Here is a 19,745-nt window from a genome sequence, read left to right on the forward strand (position 1 = left end):
TGTGCCGGCTGGGATCAGGTGAGCACTGTGCAGCCAATCAGGGGAGGGGAAACTCATTCATGAGTTTGACAGTAAGAGCTGTCAAACTCATGAAAAGTATGGGCTGCCAAAACACTACTTTAACTTTAAATAAAATTTTAAAAAACATCCCACTGATTATAATAACTATAAATAAGCTTTAAAAAATGTTTTAAACAATTAATCAATTTTTTGAAAAAAAGAAATTTTTTAAAAAATAGGGTCTAAAACTAAACTTACCATCCTGTAAATTCTTTAAAAATAACAAACCTGTGGAAAAAAAAATTCTACATTGTACTAAAAGCCCACTTACCTGAAAAACTAAATACTTACGTCTTGTTTTTCCACGTGTAAAGACCGGAGGCCTTTACACGCGCGCAACTTTGAAAAAAAAAAGGAATTTTACTGCGCACGCGCTGCCTGTGCAGTCGCGCGCGTTCTGCCTCTGAACCCCTTCGTTCAGAGGGCAGGAAATGCCGGTTTTCCCCGCATGCGCTGTGCATGCTGAAAACCGGCATTTCCTCCGGCCAGACGAGTGAGTACCCCGACCGTACTCACGCGTTGGGACAGGAATTACTGGCCCAATATTAAGATTGGGCAGAGTCAACATGGATTTATGAAAGGGAAATCCTGTTTGACAAACCTACTGGAGTTCTTTGAGGACGTAACTAGTGGAGTAGACAAAGGGGAACCGGTAGATGTGGTGTATTTGGATTTTCAGAAGGCCTTCGATAAGGTCCCACACAAGAGGTTGGTGAACAAAATTAGGGCACATGGAATTGGGGGTAATGGATTGAGAATTGGTTATCAGACTGAAAACAAAGAGTAGGGATAAACGGGTCTTTTTCAGGATGGCAGGCTGTGACTCGTGGGGTACCGCAAGGATCGGTGTTTGATATAGATTGTAAATAGCTGGGGCCCAATGACTTAGATGAGGGAACAGTGTGTAATGTATCCAAGTTTGCTGATGACACAAAGCTAGGTGGGAAAGTAAGTTGTGGGGAGGACGCAAAGGGATATAGACAGGTTAAATGAGTGGGCAAGAACATGGCAGGTGGAATACAATGTAGAGAAATGTGAAGTTACCCACTTTGGTGGGAAAAATAGAGAAGCAGAATCTGTGAGGAGAGACTAGGCCTATATTCCCTAGAATTTAGAAGAATGAGAGGTGATCTCAATGAAATGTATAAAATTCTTAAGGGGCTTGACAGGGTAGATGCTGGGAGGATGTTTCCCCCGGCTGGAGAGTCCAGAACGAGGGGTCATAGTCTCAGAATAAGGAGTCGGGCATTTAGGACTGAGATGAGGAGAAATTTCTTCAAAGGGTTGAGTGTCTTTGGAATTTTTGTTGAGTATATTCAAGACAGAGATCGGTAGATTTTTGGATGCCAAGGAATATGGGGATAATGCGGGAAGGTGAAGTTGAGGTTGAGGTAGATCAGCCGTGATCTTATTGAATGACGGAGCAGGCTCTAAGGGTCGAATGGTCTATCCTGCTCCTATTTTCTTATGTTCTTATGTAAATTATTCTGCCGAGATTATTTAATAGCTGCAAACTGTACTCAGCATTCAAAAAGGTTTTTTTCCAAAAGTTACACACAGAAATGAAAATCAGATCACAGTGATGTCTGCCTGTTGCAGCTACAGCTTTTGACACTGCAAATGGAATTTAAGTACATAGACCACCTACAATTGGGCGATAACGGTCTGCTCACTGCACAGCGACAACTGAAATTAAGTAGCAGTTTCCCTTTCTATAATTGTTCTTGAATCAGGTACTCCTCTTCAAGTGTTGCAAGTGCTGCCATCAGTCTCACTGCACACCAAAGAGGACATGGTAATCTTTATAAGCTCACTAAAAGGGAAGGCTGGATTTCAGATCAGGCTTGGGCACGAAACAATCGGGAGCTTTTTTGTACCCCTCCATTAACAGATCCCAAATGAACCAAGGAGCTGCATTGACATCAATGCTAGTCTACTCCCCCCTCCCAAGAAAGAAGCAGACAAGACTCTAGAGTGATCATCAACACAGACTTCATTATAACTGCATTGCAATTTAGTAGCTCTCACAGCTTAATGTCCACAGTGAATGGGAGGCCTCAGGTTAAGGAGTTACTTCATCTTATCCTATCACAACACAATTAAAGTTGGAATTTGTTTTGCCACAAATGTACAGAGCAAAACTTTGGAACAGACAACAGGAAGAATCACCACCTCTCCTGGCCAGTCAGCTTGGCTCAGTGGACTCTCAATCGAGTCCGATGACTGCTGGTTCTAGCTCCAGTTGAAGACAAACACATAATCTGGGATGTTAGGCCATAGCAGTACTGAGGAACTGCTACTGTCCTTCAGATGAGGAAATTAACCACAATTCTGTCGGCATGTTCTGGTGGTTGAGACAGGTGGTAAAGCACTCATGTCACTATTCAAGAGACTCCTACTAAAGTCACACCAATATTCTTCGTTCAACTACTACTACCACCAAGCAAAAAACAAGATCAGCTGGTCACTCAAAATGACTTCTGTTCTTTCCTACACAAGAACAGTCAACTGCATTTCAAAGAAATTCACTGCACATGAAGAGTTTTGAGGGATGCAATATAATAATTCTATATAAAAGCCAGCATTTGATGGTTAATTCCTTACCTACTGCAAACATGGTCTATAAGCAGAGACATCGACTCAAGGTTGCCATCTAGTTTAGTATTGTGATACAGGCACCGGTCTCGTTGCAGTTCCACTGCTTGGCGCAGAAGAGTCTGTAAGCGTCGTGGAGGTAACATCACCGATGGGGGCAAGTACACTGGGAAAAGAATAAAGTCAAAATGAAGATGGATTTAACTTTCTGAATGACTGGAGGAATTTCACTTAAAAAAAGACAACATCTGGACATGGTCAAATGTAAGCCAATGCTGCTTTACGTGAATAAAAGGTGGATCATGAGCCCAGGCTGCATGGAGTGACTTCCCTACTTCACCTTTCCTCTGCCTGCTGGGAAACCACCAATGCTCTACTCAATGCTGCTGTAACAGGAAAACTCAGCATGTGGGCATGAAACTGCCCCTTACCAAGAGCTAGGCATGTCAGACCTGTCTTCTAGTATAACCACCAAGGAAATTTCTAAAGAATGATTGATCAATTGTGCTCTATCATTTTTACTGCTTTAAATTCTCCCACTAAATGAAGAGTTGTGCAAACACGCCCTGGGGCAATTCTCTCACCTTTAGTTGTTCGTATGGCTGAGATTAGGCAGTCACCATGTGGCTGCATCCATGTCCTAGCATTCCTTGGCACAATCCACTACCAACATGTCAGCATTTGTTTTGGAGTGAGCTAAGCAGTCAGATAACCCTTAATGCCATTATGGCCATTAGTTTACCACCACTGTTAAGGCCCAAAGGTACTTACAACCTTGTTTATTAATTTGCCTCCATCATTTTACTGCTTTATTGTGAAGCAGAACCAACTTACTCTGAAGTTTGTCAAGTAATTTTGATCGTGAAATAGTCCCTTTTCCTTCCCACTCTGCCTTCGCTCTCAGGTCATCCATATGGCTGCACATTAGATACCTGCGGAGACAGAGATTGAGATAAGCTTTCAGCAGCCATACTGAAAAGGTCAACTTTTGTTTGTGAACATGGGAGATGAAAAGAAGTAGAACAATAGCAGAATAAAAAAGAGCTCCATTGAAATTAAAATTAGAGTTCTGCTTCTGGTTTTGCTTGTTACTTAAACGCCATGTTTTCATTTTCACTTCTGCAGGCAGAGACATGCTGGGCTAAGATTCCATGGACACCAGCAGCACTCTGATACTCAAGTGTCCGACGCCTATTTGATCATGGGGGGGGGGGGGTAGCACATTCAGGTCTGATCCTGTCCCCATCAGACATCCATACACTTACATTTGCTAATCAAGGTCTCTGGCAAGCAATCACAGTACTCCAGCAACCAAGGTCAGCTAACCACTGACCAGGGATTGAACCTGGCACCTCCCTGGCTGGAATGGATTTGAACCAAATCAGGTTGTGCATTTACCCACTGGACCAGCAGGGAGCCCCACATTCCAACTTAAACAGTCACTAAAGGAGTTACATTTTCAAGATTTGGATTATGGAACAAGAATGAACAGGCAGTGGCCCAAGAGTAGGTGAGACATTCCCTTGAGATGGCAGGAGGAAGCCAGAATCAGTGAACGTAGCTTTGCCCTTGTGTAAATCCCAGCAGAGGCAGAGAAGCATTGGCAGACGTCTCGGCACAGGCGAGCTTTCCAAGCTCATTTCAAGGAGTAATGCCAGAAGACCATTCTTTGGAAAAAGAGGGAGAAAAACCCAACTTTTAATCCGTGCATAGAAACATTTGGGGATGGACGGGAGGCAAGTATTAAAATAGGCAAGAGTGATACCAGCTTTCCTCATACAAGATAGCCAAAATCAAAAATATACTCCTACATTCATTTCTACAGCAGCACAAGTCTCTATCCATGTACCAGAGGACAAGTCATACTTGTGCTTCATCGTTCCCTTGTCTACACTCATGAAATATGACCACGGTGGATAGGACATTTTAAATGGGAATTTTCACTTTGTAAAAGTCCTTTATAATATAAATAGTATGTTTAAGCTGCCATTTTTAGAAGCCGCAACTAATGGGTGGGACCAGCTGGTTTGACAATACTGTGGTCAACACAGACCCCATAAAAAGAACCAAACAAGATGTGTGTTCCAAACAGCACACAAATGGAATCCATGATAAATTCTGGGAGAATACATAATTTTTAACTTTTAGAAATGATACTTGGAAGGCTTTAATCCTTCTTATGTCAGTAACACAAGATTCATACTTTAACTGGCAAATAGCTAACTCTTCAGCACATTTCCAGTTCCCCCATCTCCAGAAACCTAGAGTATGAGGAACCAGGATTTTGTCGCTTTCTTGTTCTCTTCCCTGAATTCTAGCTCTACCAGCAGTCTACACGTGACTTGAGGCCCAGAAACTTGTGGATCTGCAGGTCTGCTGATGCACACAGGAATGGGAGTAAATGGATACCACTTTCAGAGAGCCAGTGTTCTCCTTCTGTGCTGGAGAATTCCCTAATTCTAGAGATGTTTTAGTGCCAGGAGATGCTGCTCACCACAGTGTCTTAAAAAAAAATTCATTCATGGGATGTGGGCGTCGCTAGCAGGGCCAGCATTTATTGCTGATTCCCAAATTGCCCTCAAGAAGGTGGTGGTGAGCCACCTTCCTGAGCCGCTGCAGTCAGTGTAGTGAAGGTACACGCACAGTGCTGTTCAGTAGGGAGTTCCAGGATATTGACCTAGTGACAATGAAGGAACGGCGGTTTATTTCCAAGTCAGGATGGTGTGAGACTTGGAGGTGGTGGTGCACCCATGCACTGGCTGCCCTCGTCTTTTTAAGTGGAAGAGGTCGCGGGTTTGGGAGGTGCTGTTGAAGACGCCTGGACGAGTTCCTGCAGTGCATCTTGTAGATGGTACACACTGCAGCCACGGTGCGCCGGTGGTAGAGGGAGTGAATGTTTAAGGTGGTGGATGGGGTGCCAATCAAGTGGGCTGCTTTGTTCTGGTGTCAAGCTTCTTGAGCATTGTTGGAGCTGCACTCATCCAAGAGTATTCCATCACACTCCTGACTTGTGCTTTGTAGGTGGTGGAAAGGTTTGGGGAGTCAGGTGGTGAGTCACTCTTCACAGAATACCCAGCCTCTGACCTGCTCTTGTTGCCACTGTATTTATGTGGCTGGTCCAGTTAAGTTTCTGGTCAATGGTGGCTCCCAGGATGTTGATGGTGGGGGATTCGGCGATGGCAATCCCGTTGAATGTCAAAGGGAGGTGGTTAGACTCTCTTGTTGGAGATGGAGACTTGGATATGAATGTAAAAGGTATGATCAGTAAGTTCGCGGATGATACAAAAATTGGTAGGGTGGTAAATAGCAAGGAGGGTAGTCTCAGTCTGCAGGACGATATCGATGGGTTGGTCAGATGGGCGGAACAGTGGCAAATGGAATTTAACCTGGAAAAGTGCGAGGTGATGCACTTTGGGGGGGACTAACAAGGCAAGGGAATACACAATGAATGGTAAGACCCTAGGCAAGACGGAGGGTCAGAGGGATCTGGGTGTGCAAGTACACAGATCCCTGAAGGCGGCGGAACAGGTGGATAAGGTGGTAAAAAAGGCATATGGGATACTTGCCTTCATTAGCCGAGGCATTGAATATAAGAGCAAGGAGGTTATGATGGAGCTGTATAAAACACTGGTTAGGCCACAGCTGGAATACTGTGTGCAGTTCTGGTCGCCACACTACAGGAAGGATGTGATAGCTTTGGAGAGGGTGCAGAGGAGATTCGCCAGGATGCTACCAGGGCTGGAACGCTTCAGCTATGAAGAGAGACTGGGCAGATTGGGTTTGTTTTCCTTGGAGCAGAGGAGGCTGAGGGGGGACATGATTGAGGTGTACAAAATTATGAGGGGCATAGATAGGATGGATACTGAGGAGCTTTTTCCCTTAGTAGAAGGGTCAATAACTAGGGGGCACAGATTCAAGGTAAAGGGCGGGAGGTTTAGAGGGGATTTGAGAAAGAACTTTTTCACCCAGAGGGTGGTTGGAGTCTGGAACTCACTGCCCGGAAGGGTTGTGGAGGCTGGAACCCTCACAACATTCAAGACGCATTTGGATGAGCACTTGAAATGCCATAGCATACAAGGCTACGGACCAAATGCTGGAATATGGGATTAGATTAGACAGGGCGTGATGGCCGGCGCGGACACGATGGGCCTCTATCCGTGCTGTATAACTCTATGACTCTATGGTCATTGCCTGGCACTTGTGTGGCACAAATGTTACTTGCCACTTAACAGGCCAAGCCTGAATGTTGTCCAATTCTTGCTGCATGCGGGCACGGGCTGCTTCATTATGAGGAGTTGCGAATGGAACTGAACACTGCAATCATCTGCAAACATCCCTACTTCTGACCTTATGATTGAGGGAAGGTCGTTGATGAAGCAGCTGAATGTGTTTGGGCCACACTCCTGAGGAACTCCTACAGCGGTATCCTGGGGCGGAGATGATTGGCCTCCAACAACCACAACCACTTTCCTTTGTGCCAAGTATGATTCCAGCCAGTGGAGAGTTTTCCCCCTGATTCCCATTGACTTTAATTTTACTAGGGCTCCTGGATACCACACTTGGTCAAATGTAGCCTTGATGTCAAGGGCAGTCACTCTCACCTCACCTCTGGAATTCAGCTCTCTTGTCCATGTTTGGACCAAGGTCTGGTGCTGAGTGGTCCTGGCAGAACCCAAACTGAGCATCGTTGAGCAGGTTATTGGTGAGTAAGTGCTGCTTAATAGCACTGTCGAAGACACCTTCCATCATTTTGCTGATGATTGAGAGTAGACTGATGGGTGGTAATTGACCAGATTGGATCTGTCCTGCTTTTAGACAGGACATACCTGGGCAATTTTCCACTTCATCGGGTAGATGCCAGTATTGTAGCTGTCGTGGAACAGCTTGGCTTGAGTCACGGCTAGTTCTGGAACACAAGTCTTCAGCACTACAGCTGGGACGTTGTCGGGGCCCAGAGTCTTTGCTGCATTAAGTGCGCTCAGCCGTTTCTCAATATCACGTGGAGAGAATCGAATTGGCTGGAGACTGGCTTCTGCGTTGGTGGGTACCTCAGGAGGTGGCAGAGATGGATCATCCACTTGCGTGCTGGGCTCCGCCATCATTCAGGATGGGGATGGGGATGTTCATAGAGCCTCCTCCTCTCGTTAGTTGTTTAATTGTTCACCACTATTCACGACTGGATGTGGCAGGACGGCAGAGCTTTGGATCTGATGTTGGTTGTGGGATCGCTTAACTCGGTCTATAGCATGCATGAATTCTGTGTTGCAGCCTCACCAGGTTGGCACCTCATTTTTAGCTACGCCTGGTGCTGCTCCTGGCATTGAACCAGGGTTGGCCCCCTGGCTTGATTATAATGGGAGATTGAGAGATATGCCGGGCCATAAGGTTACAGATTGTGGTGGAATACAATTCTGCTGCTACGCTTTAGCACGATGGAGGGTGTCCTCAGTGTGAAGACAGGACTTTGTCTCTAGAAGGACTGTGCGGTAGTCACTCCTACCAATTCTGTCAAGGACAGATGCAACTGCGACAGGTAGGTTGGTGAGGATGAGGTCAAGTAGGTTTTTCCCCTCACCACCTGCCGCAGACTGGCAGGTATATCCTTCAGGAATCTGCCAGCTCAGTCAGTAGTGGTGCTACCGAGCCACTCTTGGTAATCAATATTGAAGTCCTCCACCCAGAGTGCATTCTGTGTCCTTGCTACCCTCAGTGCTTTCTTTTTCAGTGCTTCTTCCAAGTCGTGTTCAACATGGAGGAATACTGATTCATCAGCTGAGGGAGGGCAGTAGGTGATAATCAGCAGGAGGTTGCCTTGTCCATGTTTGACATGATGCACGGAGACTTCATGGGGTCCGGAGTCAATGTTGAGCACTCCCATGGCCATTTCCTCCCGACTGTAAATCACTGTGCTGCCACTTCTGGTGGGGCAGGACATACCTAGGGATGGTGATGGAGGGATCTGGGACATTGGCTGAAAGGTATGATTCTGTGAGTATGACTGTGTCAGGCCAATTCTTGCTGCAGAGAGTCAGGAGCAGCCCGACCAGAGTGGGCCTGTGTGGGAACACAGCATCGGCGGCAGTTACACCGGCGGCAGTGAGTCAGGAGCAGCCCGACCAGAGCGGGCTTGTGTGGGAACACAGCATCGGCGGCAGTGAGTCAGGAGCAGCCCGACCAGAGCGGGCCTGTGTGGGAACACAGCATCGGCGGCAGTGAGTCAGGAGCAGCCCGACCAGAGCGGACCTGTGTGGGAACACAGCATCGGCGGCAGTTACACCGGCGGCAGTGAGTCAGGAGCAGCCCGACCAGAGCGGGCCTGTGTGGGAACACAGCATCGGCGGCAGTGAGTCAGGAGCAGCCCGACCAGAGCGGGCCTGTGTGGGAACACAGCATCGGCGGCAGTGAGTGAGGAGCAGCCCGACCAGAGCGGGCCTGTGTGGGAACACAGCACCGGCGGCAGTGAGTGAGGAGCAGCCCGACCAGAGCGGGCCTGTGTGGGAACACAGCATCGGCGGCAGTGAGTCAGGAGCAGCCCGACCAGAGCGGGCCTGTGTGGGAACACAGCAGCGGCGGCAGTGAGTCAGGAGCAGCCCGACCAGTTCAACAGCAGGGGAGAGAGGTAAAAAGTAATCAAAGTGTGACGTCACCAGGAAGCAGGTAAGTGATTGGTTGGTGAGTATTTGGTTGGTGAGTATTTCTCTTTTTTTTTAAACTTTAACTCTGGTTTATAGTTTCTAAGGTCTCTCTGGTGTAGCAGGGACTGTTGGTAAACCAGTTAACTGCAGTGTAATTAGTGGGATTGATTGATTTAATTTAAATTCAATTAATTAAAGGGTAAGTCATGGCAGGACAGCCGGGCCCCGTGATCTGCTCCTCCCGCGATATGTGGGAAATCAGGGACACTTCCTGTGTCCCTGACAACTACATGTGCAGGAAGTGCATCCAGCTGCAGCTACTGACAGACCGCATTGCGGCGCTGGAGCTGCGATTGGACACATACTGGAGCGTTCACGATGCTCAGGACATCGTGAATAGCACATTTACGGAGTTGGACACACCGCAGGTAGAGGTGCTAGGCGCAGGCAGGTAGTGCAGGGGTCCCCTGTGGCCATCCCCCTCTCCAACAGATACACCACTTTGAGTACTGTTGGGGGGGATGGCTTATCAGAGGAAGGCAGCAGCAGCCAACTTCCTGGCACCAGGGGTGGCTCTGCTGCACAGAATGGGAGGAAAAAGAGGGGTAGAGCTATAGTAATAGGGGATTCAATTGTAAGGGGAATAGACAGGCGTTTCTGCGGCCGCAAATGAGACTCCAGGATGGTGTGTTGCCTCCCTGGTGCAAGGGTCAAGGATGTCTCCGAGCGACTCCAGAACATCTTGGAAGGGGAGGGTGAACAGCCAGTTGTCGTGGTGCATATAGGCACCAACGATATAGGTAAAAAGCGGGATGAGGTCCTAAAAGCGGAGTATAGGGAGTTAGGAGATAAATTAAAAAACAGGACCTCAAAGGTAGTAATCTCAGGATTGCTACCAGTGCCACGTGCTAGTCAGAGTAGAAATAGAAGGATACTTCAGATGAATACGTGGCTAGAGGAATGGTGCCAGGGGGAAGGATTCAAGTTCCTGGGACATTGGAACCGGTTCTGGGGGAGGTGGGACCATTTCAAACCGGACGGTTTGCACCTGGGCAGGGCTGGAACCAATGTCCTAGGGGGAGTGTTTGCTAGTGCTGTGGGGGAGGGTTTAAACTAAAATGGCAGGGGGTTGGGAACCTGAGCAGGGAGACAGAGGAAAGGGAAACAAGGATAAAAGCAAAAGATAGGAAGGAGAAAACAAAAGTGGCAGTCAGAGAAATCAACGGTTTAAATCAAACATGGCCACAGTAAATAATAATTCTAATAGGTCTAAGAGCGTTAAAAAAACAAGCCTGAAGGCTTTGTGTCTTAATGCGAGGAGCATTTGTAATAAGGTGGATGAATTGGCTGCGCAAATAGAAGTAAACAAATACGATTTGGTTGGGATTATGGAAACGTGGCTCAAGGAAGGCCAGGACTGGGAACTCAACATCCAGGGGTATTCGATATTCAGGAAAGATAGGCAAAAAGGAAAGGGAGGTGAGGTAGCATTACTGGTTAAAGAAGGGATTAACACAATTGTAATGAAGGATATTAGCTCTGATGATGTGGAATCTGTATGGGTAGAATTGAGAAATACTAAGGGGAAAAAAACGTTAGTGGGAGTGGTTTATAGACCTCCAAACAGTAAGGCGGAGGTTGGGGATGGCATTAAAAGAGAAATTAAAGAAGCGTGCAATAAGGGCACAGCTGTCATCATGGGTGACTTTAATCTACATATAGATTGGGCCAACCAAATGAGTAACAATACTGTGGAGGAGGAATTCCTGGAGTGTTTACGGGATGGTTTCCTGGACCAATATGTTGAGGAACCAACCAGAGATCAGGCCATCTTAGACTGGGTATTATGTAACGAGAAAGGATTAATTAGCAATCTTGTTGTACGAGGCCCCTTGGGTCGGAGCGATCATAATATGATCGAATTCTTCATTAAGATGGAGAATGAAGTAGTTGACTCGGAGACTAGGGTCCTCAATTTAAATAAAGGAAACTATGATGGTCTGAGGAGCGAGTTGGGTAGGATTGATTGGGGAATGGCACTCAAAGGGTTGATGTTGGATAGGCAATGGCAAACATTCAAAGACCAAATGGGTGAACTACAGAATTTGTTCATCCCAGTTTGGCATAAAAATAAAACAAAAAAGGTGACCCAACCGTGGCTAACAAGGGAAATTAGGGATAGCATAAGGTCCAAGGAGAGGGCATATAAATTGGTCAGAAAAAGCAATAATCCTGAGGATTGGGAGCAGTTTAGGATTCAACAAAGGAGGACAAAGGGATTAATTAAGAAAGGGAAAATAGAATATGAGAGTAAGCTTGCAGAGAACATAAAAACTGACTGTAAAAGCTTTTATAGATATGTGAAGAGAAAAAGATTGGTGAAGTCAAGCGTAGGTCCCTTGCAGTCAGAATCGGGGGAATTTATAATGGGGAACAAAGAAATGGCAGACCAACTAAATACATATTTTGGTTCTGTCTTCACAAAGGAGGACACAAATAACCTCCCAGAGATGCCGGGGAACATAGGGTCTGATGAAAGGGTGGAACTGAAAGAAATCAGTATTTGTAGGGAAATGGTGTTAGGGAAATTGATGGGACTGAAGGCCGATAAATCCCCAGGGCCTGATAATCTACATCCCAGGGTACTTAAGGAAGTGGCCCTAGAAATAGTAGATGCATTGCTGGTCATCTTCCAGAACTCGATAGACTCTGGAACGGTACCCATGGATTGGCGGGTAGCTAATGTTACCCCACTATTCAAAAAAGGTGGTAGAGAAAAGGCGGGGAATTATAGACCGGTAAGCTTGACATCGGTAGTGGGGAAAATGCTAGAGTCCATTATAAAAGATGTAATAGCAGAGCACTTGGAAAGCAGTGACTGGATCGGACAAAGTCAACATGGATTTACAAAAGGTAAATCATGCTTGACTAATCTACTGGAATTTTTTGAGGATGTAACTGGTAAAATAGATAAGGGAGAACCAGTGGATGTGGTGTATTTGGACTTTCAGAAGGCTTTCGATAAGGTCCCGCATAAGAGATTAGCGTGCAAAATTAAGGCACATGGGATTGGGGGCAAGGTATTGACTTGGATAGAGAAATGGTTGGCGGACAGAAAGCAAAGAGTTGGAATAAACGGGTCGTTTTCCGAGTGGCAGGCAGTGACTAGTGGGGTACCGCAAGGATCGGTCCTAGGACCCCAGCTGTTCACAATATATATTAATGATCTGGACGAGGGAATTGGATGTAATATCTCCAAATTTGCAGACGACACAAAGCTGGGTGGGAGGGTATGCTGTGAGGAGGATGTTGTGAAACTCCAGCACGATTTGGACAGGTTGGGTGATTGGGCAGAAACATGGCAAATGCACTATGATGTGGATAAATGTGAGGTTATCCACTTTGGTGGCAAAAACAGGAAGGCAGATTATTTGAATGGTAATAGATTGGGAGAAGGGGAAGTGCAAAGAGACCTGGGTGTTCTTGTACACCAGTCGCTGAAGGTAAGCATGCAGGTGCAGCAGGCAGTTAAGAAGGCAAATGGTATGTTGGCCTTCGTAGTAAGAGGGTTCGAGTACAAGAACAAGGATGTCTTGCTGCAGTTGTACAGGGCCTTGGTGAGACCACACCTTGAGTATTGTGTGCAGTTTTGGTCGCCTTACCTGAGGAAGGACGTTCTTGCCATGGAAGGAGTGCAGCGAAGATTCACCAGGCTGATACCTGGGATGGCAGGAATGACGTATGAGGAGAGATTGTGTCGATTGGGCTTATACTCACTGGAGTTTAGAAGATTGAGAGGGGATCTCATCGAAACCTATAAAATTCTGTCAGGCCTGGACAGACTAGATGCAGGAAGGATGTTTCTGATGGCCGGGGAGTCCAGAACCAGGGTTCATAGTCTAAGGATAAGGGGTAAGCCATTTAGGACTGAAATGAGGAGGAATTTCTTCACCCAGAGAGTGGTGAACCTGTGGAATTCTCTGCCACAGAGGGCGGTGGAGGCCAGTTCATTAAGTATATTCAAGAAAGAGTTGGATATATTTCTTAAGGCTAAAGGGATCAAGGGATATGGGGAGAAGGCAGGGACCGGGTACTGAATTTGGATGATCAGCCATGATCTCATTGAATGGTGGAGCAGGCTCGAAGGGCCGAATGGCCTACTCCTGCTCCTATCTTCTATGTTTCTATACTGCTTTGATGTCAAGGGCAGTCACTCTCACCTCATCTCTGGAATGTTGCTTGACCAGTCTGTGGGACAGCTCTCCCAATTTTGTCACAAGTCCCCAGATGTTAGTGAGGAGGACTCTGCAGGGTCAACTAGGCTGGGTGTGCCTTTGTCATGTCTGAATCTGGTGCCTAGGTCGATGCCGGGTGGTCCCTCCCGTTGTATTCTTATTGTTTTCTGTAGCGGTTTGGTACAACTAAGTGGCTTGCTGGGCTATTTCAGCGGGCAGTTAAGAGTCAACCACATTGCTGTGGGTCTCGAGTCACATATAGGCCAGACCGAGTAAACAGCAGATCTCCTTCCCTAAAATACATTAGTGAAACAGATGCGTTTTTACGACAATCCGGTCGTTTCATGGCCACCATTATGGATGCTAGTTTTTTATTCCAGATTTATTTAATTAACCGAATTTAAATTCCCCAGCTGCCGTGGTGGAAACTCATATCTCCAGATCATTAATCCAGGCCTCTGGATTACTAGTCTAGTAACAACCACTATGTTACCGTACCCCAGACTGAACTCCCATCCAAGTTACAGGTCATTGCTGGAAGCTAATACTGGTCACTTTGCAGCTATATCCATTTGTAGATAATAAAAGTCCTAGTGATTATTTTAATTCAACAAAATCTCGGAAAAATGTTCACATTATAACTTGAATTAGTGCACTAGACACATTATCCGTCGTGCAGTAGGTAGAATTTCAGAAAGACAATTAGACAGTTAGTCGGCGGGGTAAATACAAAGCCCATCACAGCAGCTGTTAAATTACCAGAGAGCAAGTTCATTTGTTGGACTCGAGATCAAAACCAGCTACTGGCTTTGGTAATTGAGATTCCATTCAATGTTGCCATACCGTAGCTCCCCAATGGCTCTATTGCTTTGATTCACTGCATAGTGTGAAACTGAACCATAAAAACAAAGAAAGTCCCAAATTCAGTTACTGATCTGTACAGTTAGGAACAGAAATCTCAAGCAAGAAAAAGACCATAAGCTCCATTCAGCTATTCTAGCAGTTGTAACCGATGATGCGTTTTTGTTCAAACACATCCCATTTGACCATGAACTGTTCTTAGCCATACAGGTAATAAAAATGGTACAATTATATTAAGCATCTCATAGCTTGGGATGGGGTAGGGGAGATTCAAGCAGGGTTGCTGCTTGCTAACGAGTAACTCTACATGCAAAGTGCATGGAAGGTGTGAACAGGATCACGCTTGGTTGCAATACCCTTCTTGGCCAAATAACCTGTCACCACCCACCATCTAGGCTCACACAAAGAAAACAAGAGGATGACGGCACCTGTGGCAACCAAACCCCAGCACATTTAGATGAATGTGAAAAATGGACAAAAATTACACTGCTTAAAAAAAATCCTGAAGTTTCAGTTTCACCACTCTGCTTTGAAGAATCTGAAAATTAGCAACACTCTAGGCAGACTATCTGTCCTTCTATTAGAGGTCATGAAAGTGAGTGAGAAGAGAGTCTGAAGAGAAGATACAAAGCACGGACAGGGTTTTTAATTACAGTTTTAGAAGTGGACGGAGGCGTCCACTGACAACTCAATGTTGTTTAGCAGGCCAGTGACACAAATTTGTTACCAGCAATATGGCCACTTGTACCAAGCAGAAAAGACAAAGTGACAATTGTAGAGCTCCACACATCACTTATCATGGTGTGAGCATATCTCAAAGCATCCAAAATTACACAACAACTTATTTTTATGTGTTGTGTACTTTTAGTATTAGCACTCGTGAAAATTCCCTACTTGCTTCTCCCACTTACCCACTCAAGATGTGTATTCGTTCTGTGTTGTATTTCAGAGGAGTCAATTCGCAACGCAAGACCTGAAGGGCTTCCAAAACCTTGCCATCTTCCAGATATTCCAAGTACTTCTGCTGCAGCAGCAAGAACTTCATTTTCTGAAAAAACCGTTCAACATGACAAAATAAAGACCAGGAATTTCACAATTTACAATCTGTAAATTCAGATTAGTGAATCTTGTTTTAAATGTTCAGAAGTTAGATCTCAATCAGGATGCAAGGAGTCTTTTTAGTCTTTCATACCCAATTGTCAGGATTACATGGATTTATGGTTAAAGTGGTAGAAATTACATGGTAATATTCCATTATTTACCCTCTAAGTCACACACTATCCTGACTTGGAACACGTATCACCTTTCCTTCAATGTCACTGGGTCAAAATCCTGGCATTTCCTACCTAACACCATTAACACAAGGATTACAGCAGTTCAAGGCAATCAACCATCACCTTCACCTATGTATATATTCACTCTCAAAATGTATACAGGAAACTTTGGTTTATCCGGAGGTTGTGTGTCCGGAAACCTCGATCTACCGGCAGAAATCAGGAGCCGTTTTGTTAGGTTTTTTTTCTTCTCGTGGCTTTGTTTTCAACAGTCGGGCTCTGGAAAGTCTCTCTGAAGCTGTTGCTAAGCTACAGAGACGCTTCCAAGGTACGGGCCGACTGTTTACAAGCTGTTGCTAAGCAACAGTGTTTGTTGTCAGACACGGAGGTTCCCGTATGCTTCAACATTAACTTTGGATGTCCGGCAGTTTTGATAGATCGGCAACAGCTCGGTCCCGTCGGTGCCGGATATAACAAAGTTTCCTGTAATTTCATCCACCACCTTTAACATTCAGTCCCTCCACCACCAGTGCACCATGGCTGCGGTGCCTACCATCTACAAGATGCACTGCAACAACTCGCAAGGTTTCTCTGACCGCACCTCCCAAACCCACGACCTCTGCCACCTAGAAAGACCCAGAAGAGCAGATCTAGGGCACTGAATAACAGACTCCCACGGGGTTCTGTCCTGGCACCCATATTAGTCAACGCTCACACCAGTGACCAGCCCGAAACAGAGTCCCGCAAGTTCGTATATGCTGATGACATTGCCTTGGCCACTGTAATGAAACCGGTTTGTCTTGCCTGTATTTGTTTTACACTCATGTATATTACCCTCCCCCACACGGGGTATGGGCTCCGCCCCTGACTTCTCTTACATAAAGATCCCAGGATCTGTATGACTCATTCCTGCGAGCCAGTCAGTGTGTTGAGATGTTAGCTCTGATCTTAGTGATTAAAAGCCAACTTGTCTATAACTCCTAGTTTTGTGGTTATTGAAGGCACATCAGCCACGCAAAACATGAATCTGTCCATCACCAAGGAGATCCTGACCAGTGATTTACAGAGGATGGAGACCTACTTCCGCCGATGGTGACTTCGGCCAAACCTGCAAAAGGCCGTCACCTCGACATTCCACCTCAACACCCATCAAGCAAACCAAGCTTTGAAAGTTTCCTTTTGCGGCACAGGTAAACCATGCCAAAACCCCCTCCTATTTAGGAGTCACGTTTGATCGCACCCGGTCATATAGATAACATCTCCAGAACCTTGGGAAGAAACTAAAGAGAAGGGAACTTGATCCAGAAACTCGCCGGATCCACATGAGGAGCAGACGCTCAAACCCTCCGTACGGCAGCACTCGCCCTGGTGTACCCTACAGCGGAGTACTGCTCTCCGGTGTGGCTATCGAGTCCGCATGTCAAATCCGTTGATGTGCAGCTGAATTCTACCATGAGAATGATCACTGGTACGCTTTTATCGACATCAACACCTTGGCGGCCCGCGCTTGCAAACATTGCACCACCACAACTATGCCGCGAATATGCAGTCTCCAGAGAATACAACCGCTACACCAGCAAAGACATGCCGATCCTGGCCGACTTGTACAACCTACCACCAACCCGCTTCAAATCTAGAAGGCCACTTTGGACTGTCGCCGAAGCCCTTCAGCGATCTCCCCTGCCTTGATGACCGATGGCGAAATGCTTGGAATAATTATGATTTATAGAGGACCCCACAGTACAATCTGAAGGATCAAACCTTCTTCACAAACAGTGGACAACCATCAACCGCCTCAGAACCGGTTATGGTAGATGCTGCCACCTTCTCCATAGATGGAAGATTAAAGCATCCCCATCATGCGACTGCGGAGCGCCTAATCAGACCCTGGAGCACATCAGTGAGCACTGCCCTCAGAGGAAATTCGCAGGCAGCCTACAAGATATCTACCCTGTTACACCGGAAGCTTTGGCCTGGATATCCGACTTAGATATTGACATTTGATTTGCTTTGCTACTGCCATACGAAAGACGACCCCCACCTAGAAGGACATGGGCAGCAGGCGCGTGGGAACACCATCACCTGCAAGTTTCCCTCCAAGTTACAAACCATCCTGGCTTGGAAATATATCGCCGTTCCTTCATCGTCACTGGGTCAAAATCCTGGAACTCCCTCCCTAACAGGGAGTACCTTCACCACACAGACTGCTGCAGTTCAAGGCGGCGGCTCACCACCACCTTCTCGAGGGCAATTAAGGATGGGCAATAAATGCTGGCCTTGCCAGCGACGCCCGCATCCCAGGAACGAATAAAAAAACTGCCTGGTGTTTTCAGAATTTAAATGGACTTAGAGTTACACAAGTTTCACACTTCCACTACAATGCTTTACAGAAACCCTACTGATGAGACTGGGCGTATTTTGTACACATTTCCTGTGACAGCTAATGGCAAATCAGTATTACATCAGCCATTTAAAACAATGACTTGGTGCCTAATATAGGTTCTTTCTACAAGGACTAACTACAACATTACCTTCACGGTTATGGTAGCATAGCAGTTATGTTACTGGACTAGTAATCCAGAGGCCTGGAATAATAATACGGAGATGTGAGATCAAATCCCATCATGGCAATGTGAATTTGAATTCAGTTAATTAAATAAATCTGGAATAAAAAAACTAGGATCAGTAACAGTGACTGTGAAGCTATTGGATTGTCAAAAACCCAACTATGGAAGGAAACACGGCGTCTTTACCCAGTCTGGCCTCTATGTGACTCCAGACCCACAGCAATGTGGTTGTCGTCTGAAATGGCCTAGCAAGCTACTCATTATTATCAAACAGCTACAAAAAAGTACAAGAATAAACCCGGATGGACCACCCGGCATCAGATTCAGACACGACAAAAGCACACAATTAGGGATGGGCAATAAATGCTGGCCTTGCCAGCGACGCCCAGATCCCATAAGCGAATAAAAAACACCCAGCCCAGTTGAACAAGTCCTCCTCAATAACATCTGGGAACCACAGATTAGTCAAGCCTGACAGTCATACTCACAGAATCATACCTATAAACTGCAGCAAAAAACAGCCAAATACCAAATCTCTAGCCAACTGTCTCGAACAGCAGATACAATTTATTCACAGAAGCACACTTCACCTTCTTCTCAAAGGGTCTCATCACCCACACATCACCACCCAAAGAGGGCATATAATCAATTCCCAGGCCTCTACCGGCGCTTGTCTCAAGCCAGCTGCTGGGGGTATACAGACCAAAGTAACGCTCCCTTAACTTTTATTCCTTGTGAAAGCACCTAGTCTCTTGACTTGCCACTTCATCACAGGGGTGTGAATTTTCCCATCTTATTAATTCAGAGTCATGTCATGGGACTTGAAGTACACATCACAATATATACATATATACTGCGTACTTCAAACTTATTCCATGATAATAATATGCATTTATTATCCAATAAATTCAGCTTTTGTCTGCGAGTGTGACCATCAGTCAACGCCCCAGGATTCCTCCATCACCATCCCTAGATATGTCCTGTCCCACTGGCAGGGCAGGCCCACCAGAGGCGGCAGCACAGTGGTATACAGAGTGTGGCCCTGGGAGTCCTCAACATTGACTACAGACCCCATGAAGTATCATGGCATCAGGGCGAACATCAACGTGGAAGCCTCAAGCCAATAACCACCTACTACCTTCCCTCAGCTGATGAATCAGTACTCCTCTATGTTGAACACCAGTTGGAAGAAGTAGAGCGTAACAAGGGCACAGAATGTACTCTGGGTGGTGGGTTTCAATGTCCATCACCAAGAATGGCTCGGTTGTGACACTACTGACCGAGCCCTGAAGGACAGAGCTGCCAGACTGGGCTTCTGGGAGGTGCTGAGAACCAACACCAGGGAAAAACCTACTTGACCTCAGCCTCACTAATCTACCTGTCGCAGACGCATCTATCCATGACAGTATCGGTAGGAGTGACCACCGCACAGTCCTTCTGGAGATGAAGTTGCGTCTTCACACTGAGGACATGTTGTCTGGCGCTACCACCGTGCTAAATGGGATAGATTCAGAACAG

General features: G+C 46.2%; 1 protein-coding gene across 7 annotated transcripts in view; it reads right to left on the minus strand.

Annotated features, from left to right (window-relative positions):
* Positions 1 to 19,745, minus strand: part of wdr26a (WD repeat domain 26a) — a 122,500-nt gene that overhangs the window by 65,304 nt on the left and 37,451 nt on the right. For all 7 annotated transcript variants that reach the window (XM_085998102.1, XM_085998098.1, XM_085998097.1 and 4 more), the window contains 3 exons: positions 15,298 to 15,434; positions 3,490 to 3,587; positions 2,665 to 2,821 (listed from right to left, as the gene is read on the minus strand). In XM_085998102.1, the coding sequence (XP_085854228.1) occupies positions 2,665 to 2,821; positions 3,490 to 3,587; positions 15,298 to 15,434 (392 nt within the window). The remainder of the gene's footprint in view (positions 1 to 2,664; positions 2,822 to 3,489; positions 3,588 to 15,297; positions 15,435 to 19,745) is intronic.

The sequence above is a fragment of the Somniosus microcephalus genome, chromosome 9, assembly GCF_052327205.1.
Source record: "Somniosus microcephalus isolate GS21.2 chromosome 9, FLI_Smic_1.0, whole genome shotgun sequence".
Lineage (NCBI taxonomy): Eukaryota > Metazoa > Chordata > Chondrichthyes > Squaliformes > Somniosidae > Somniosus > Somniosus microcephalus.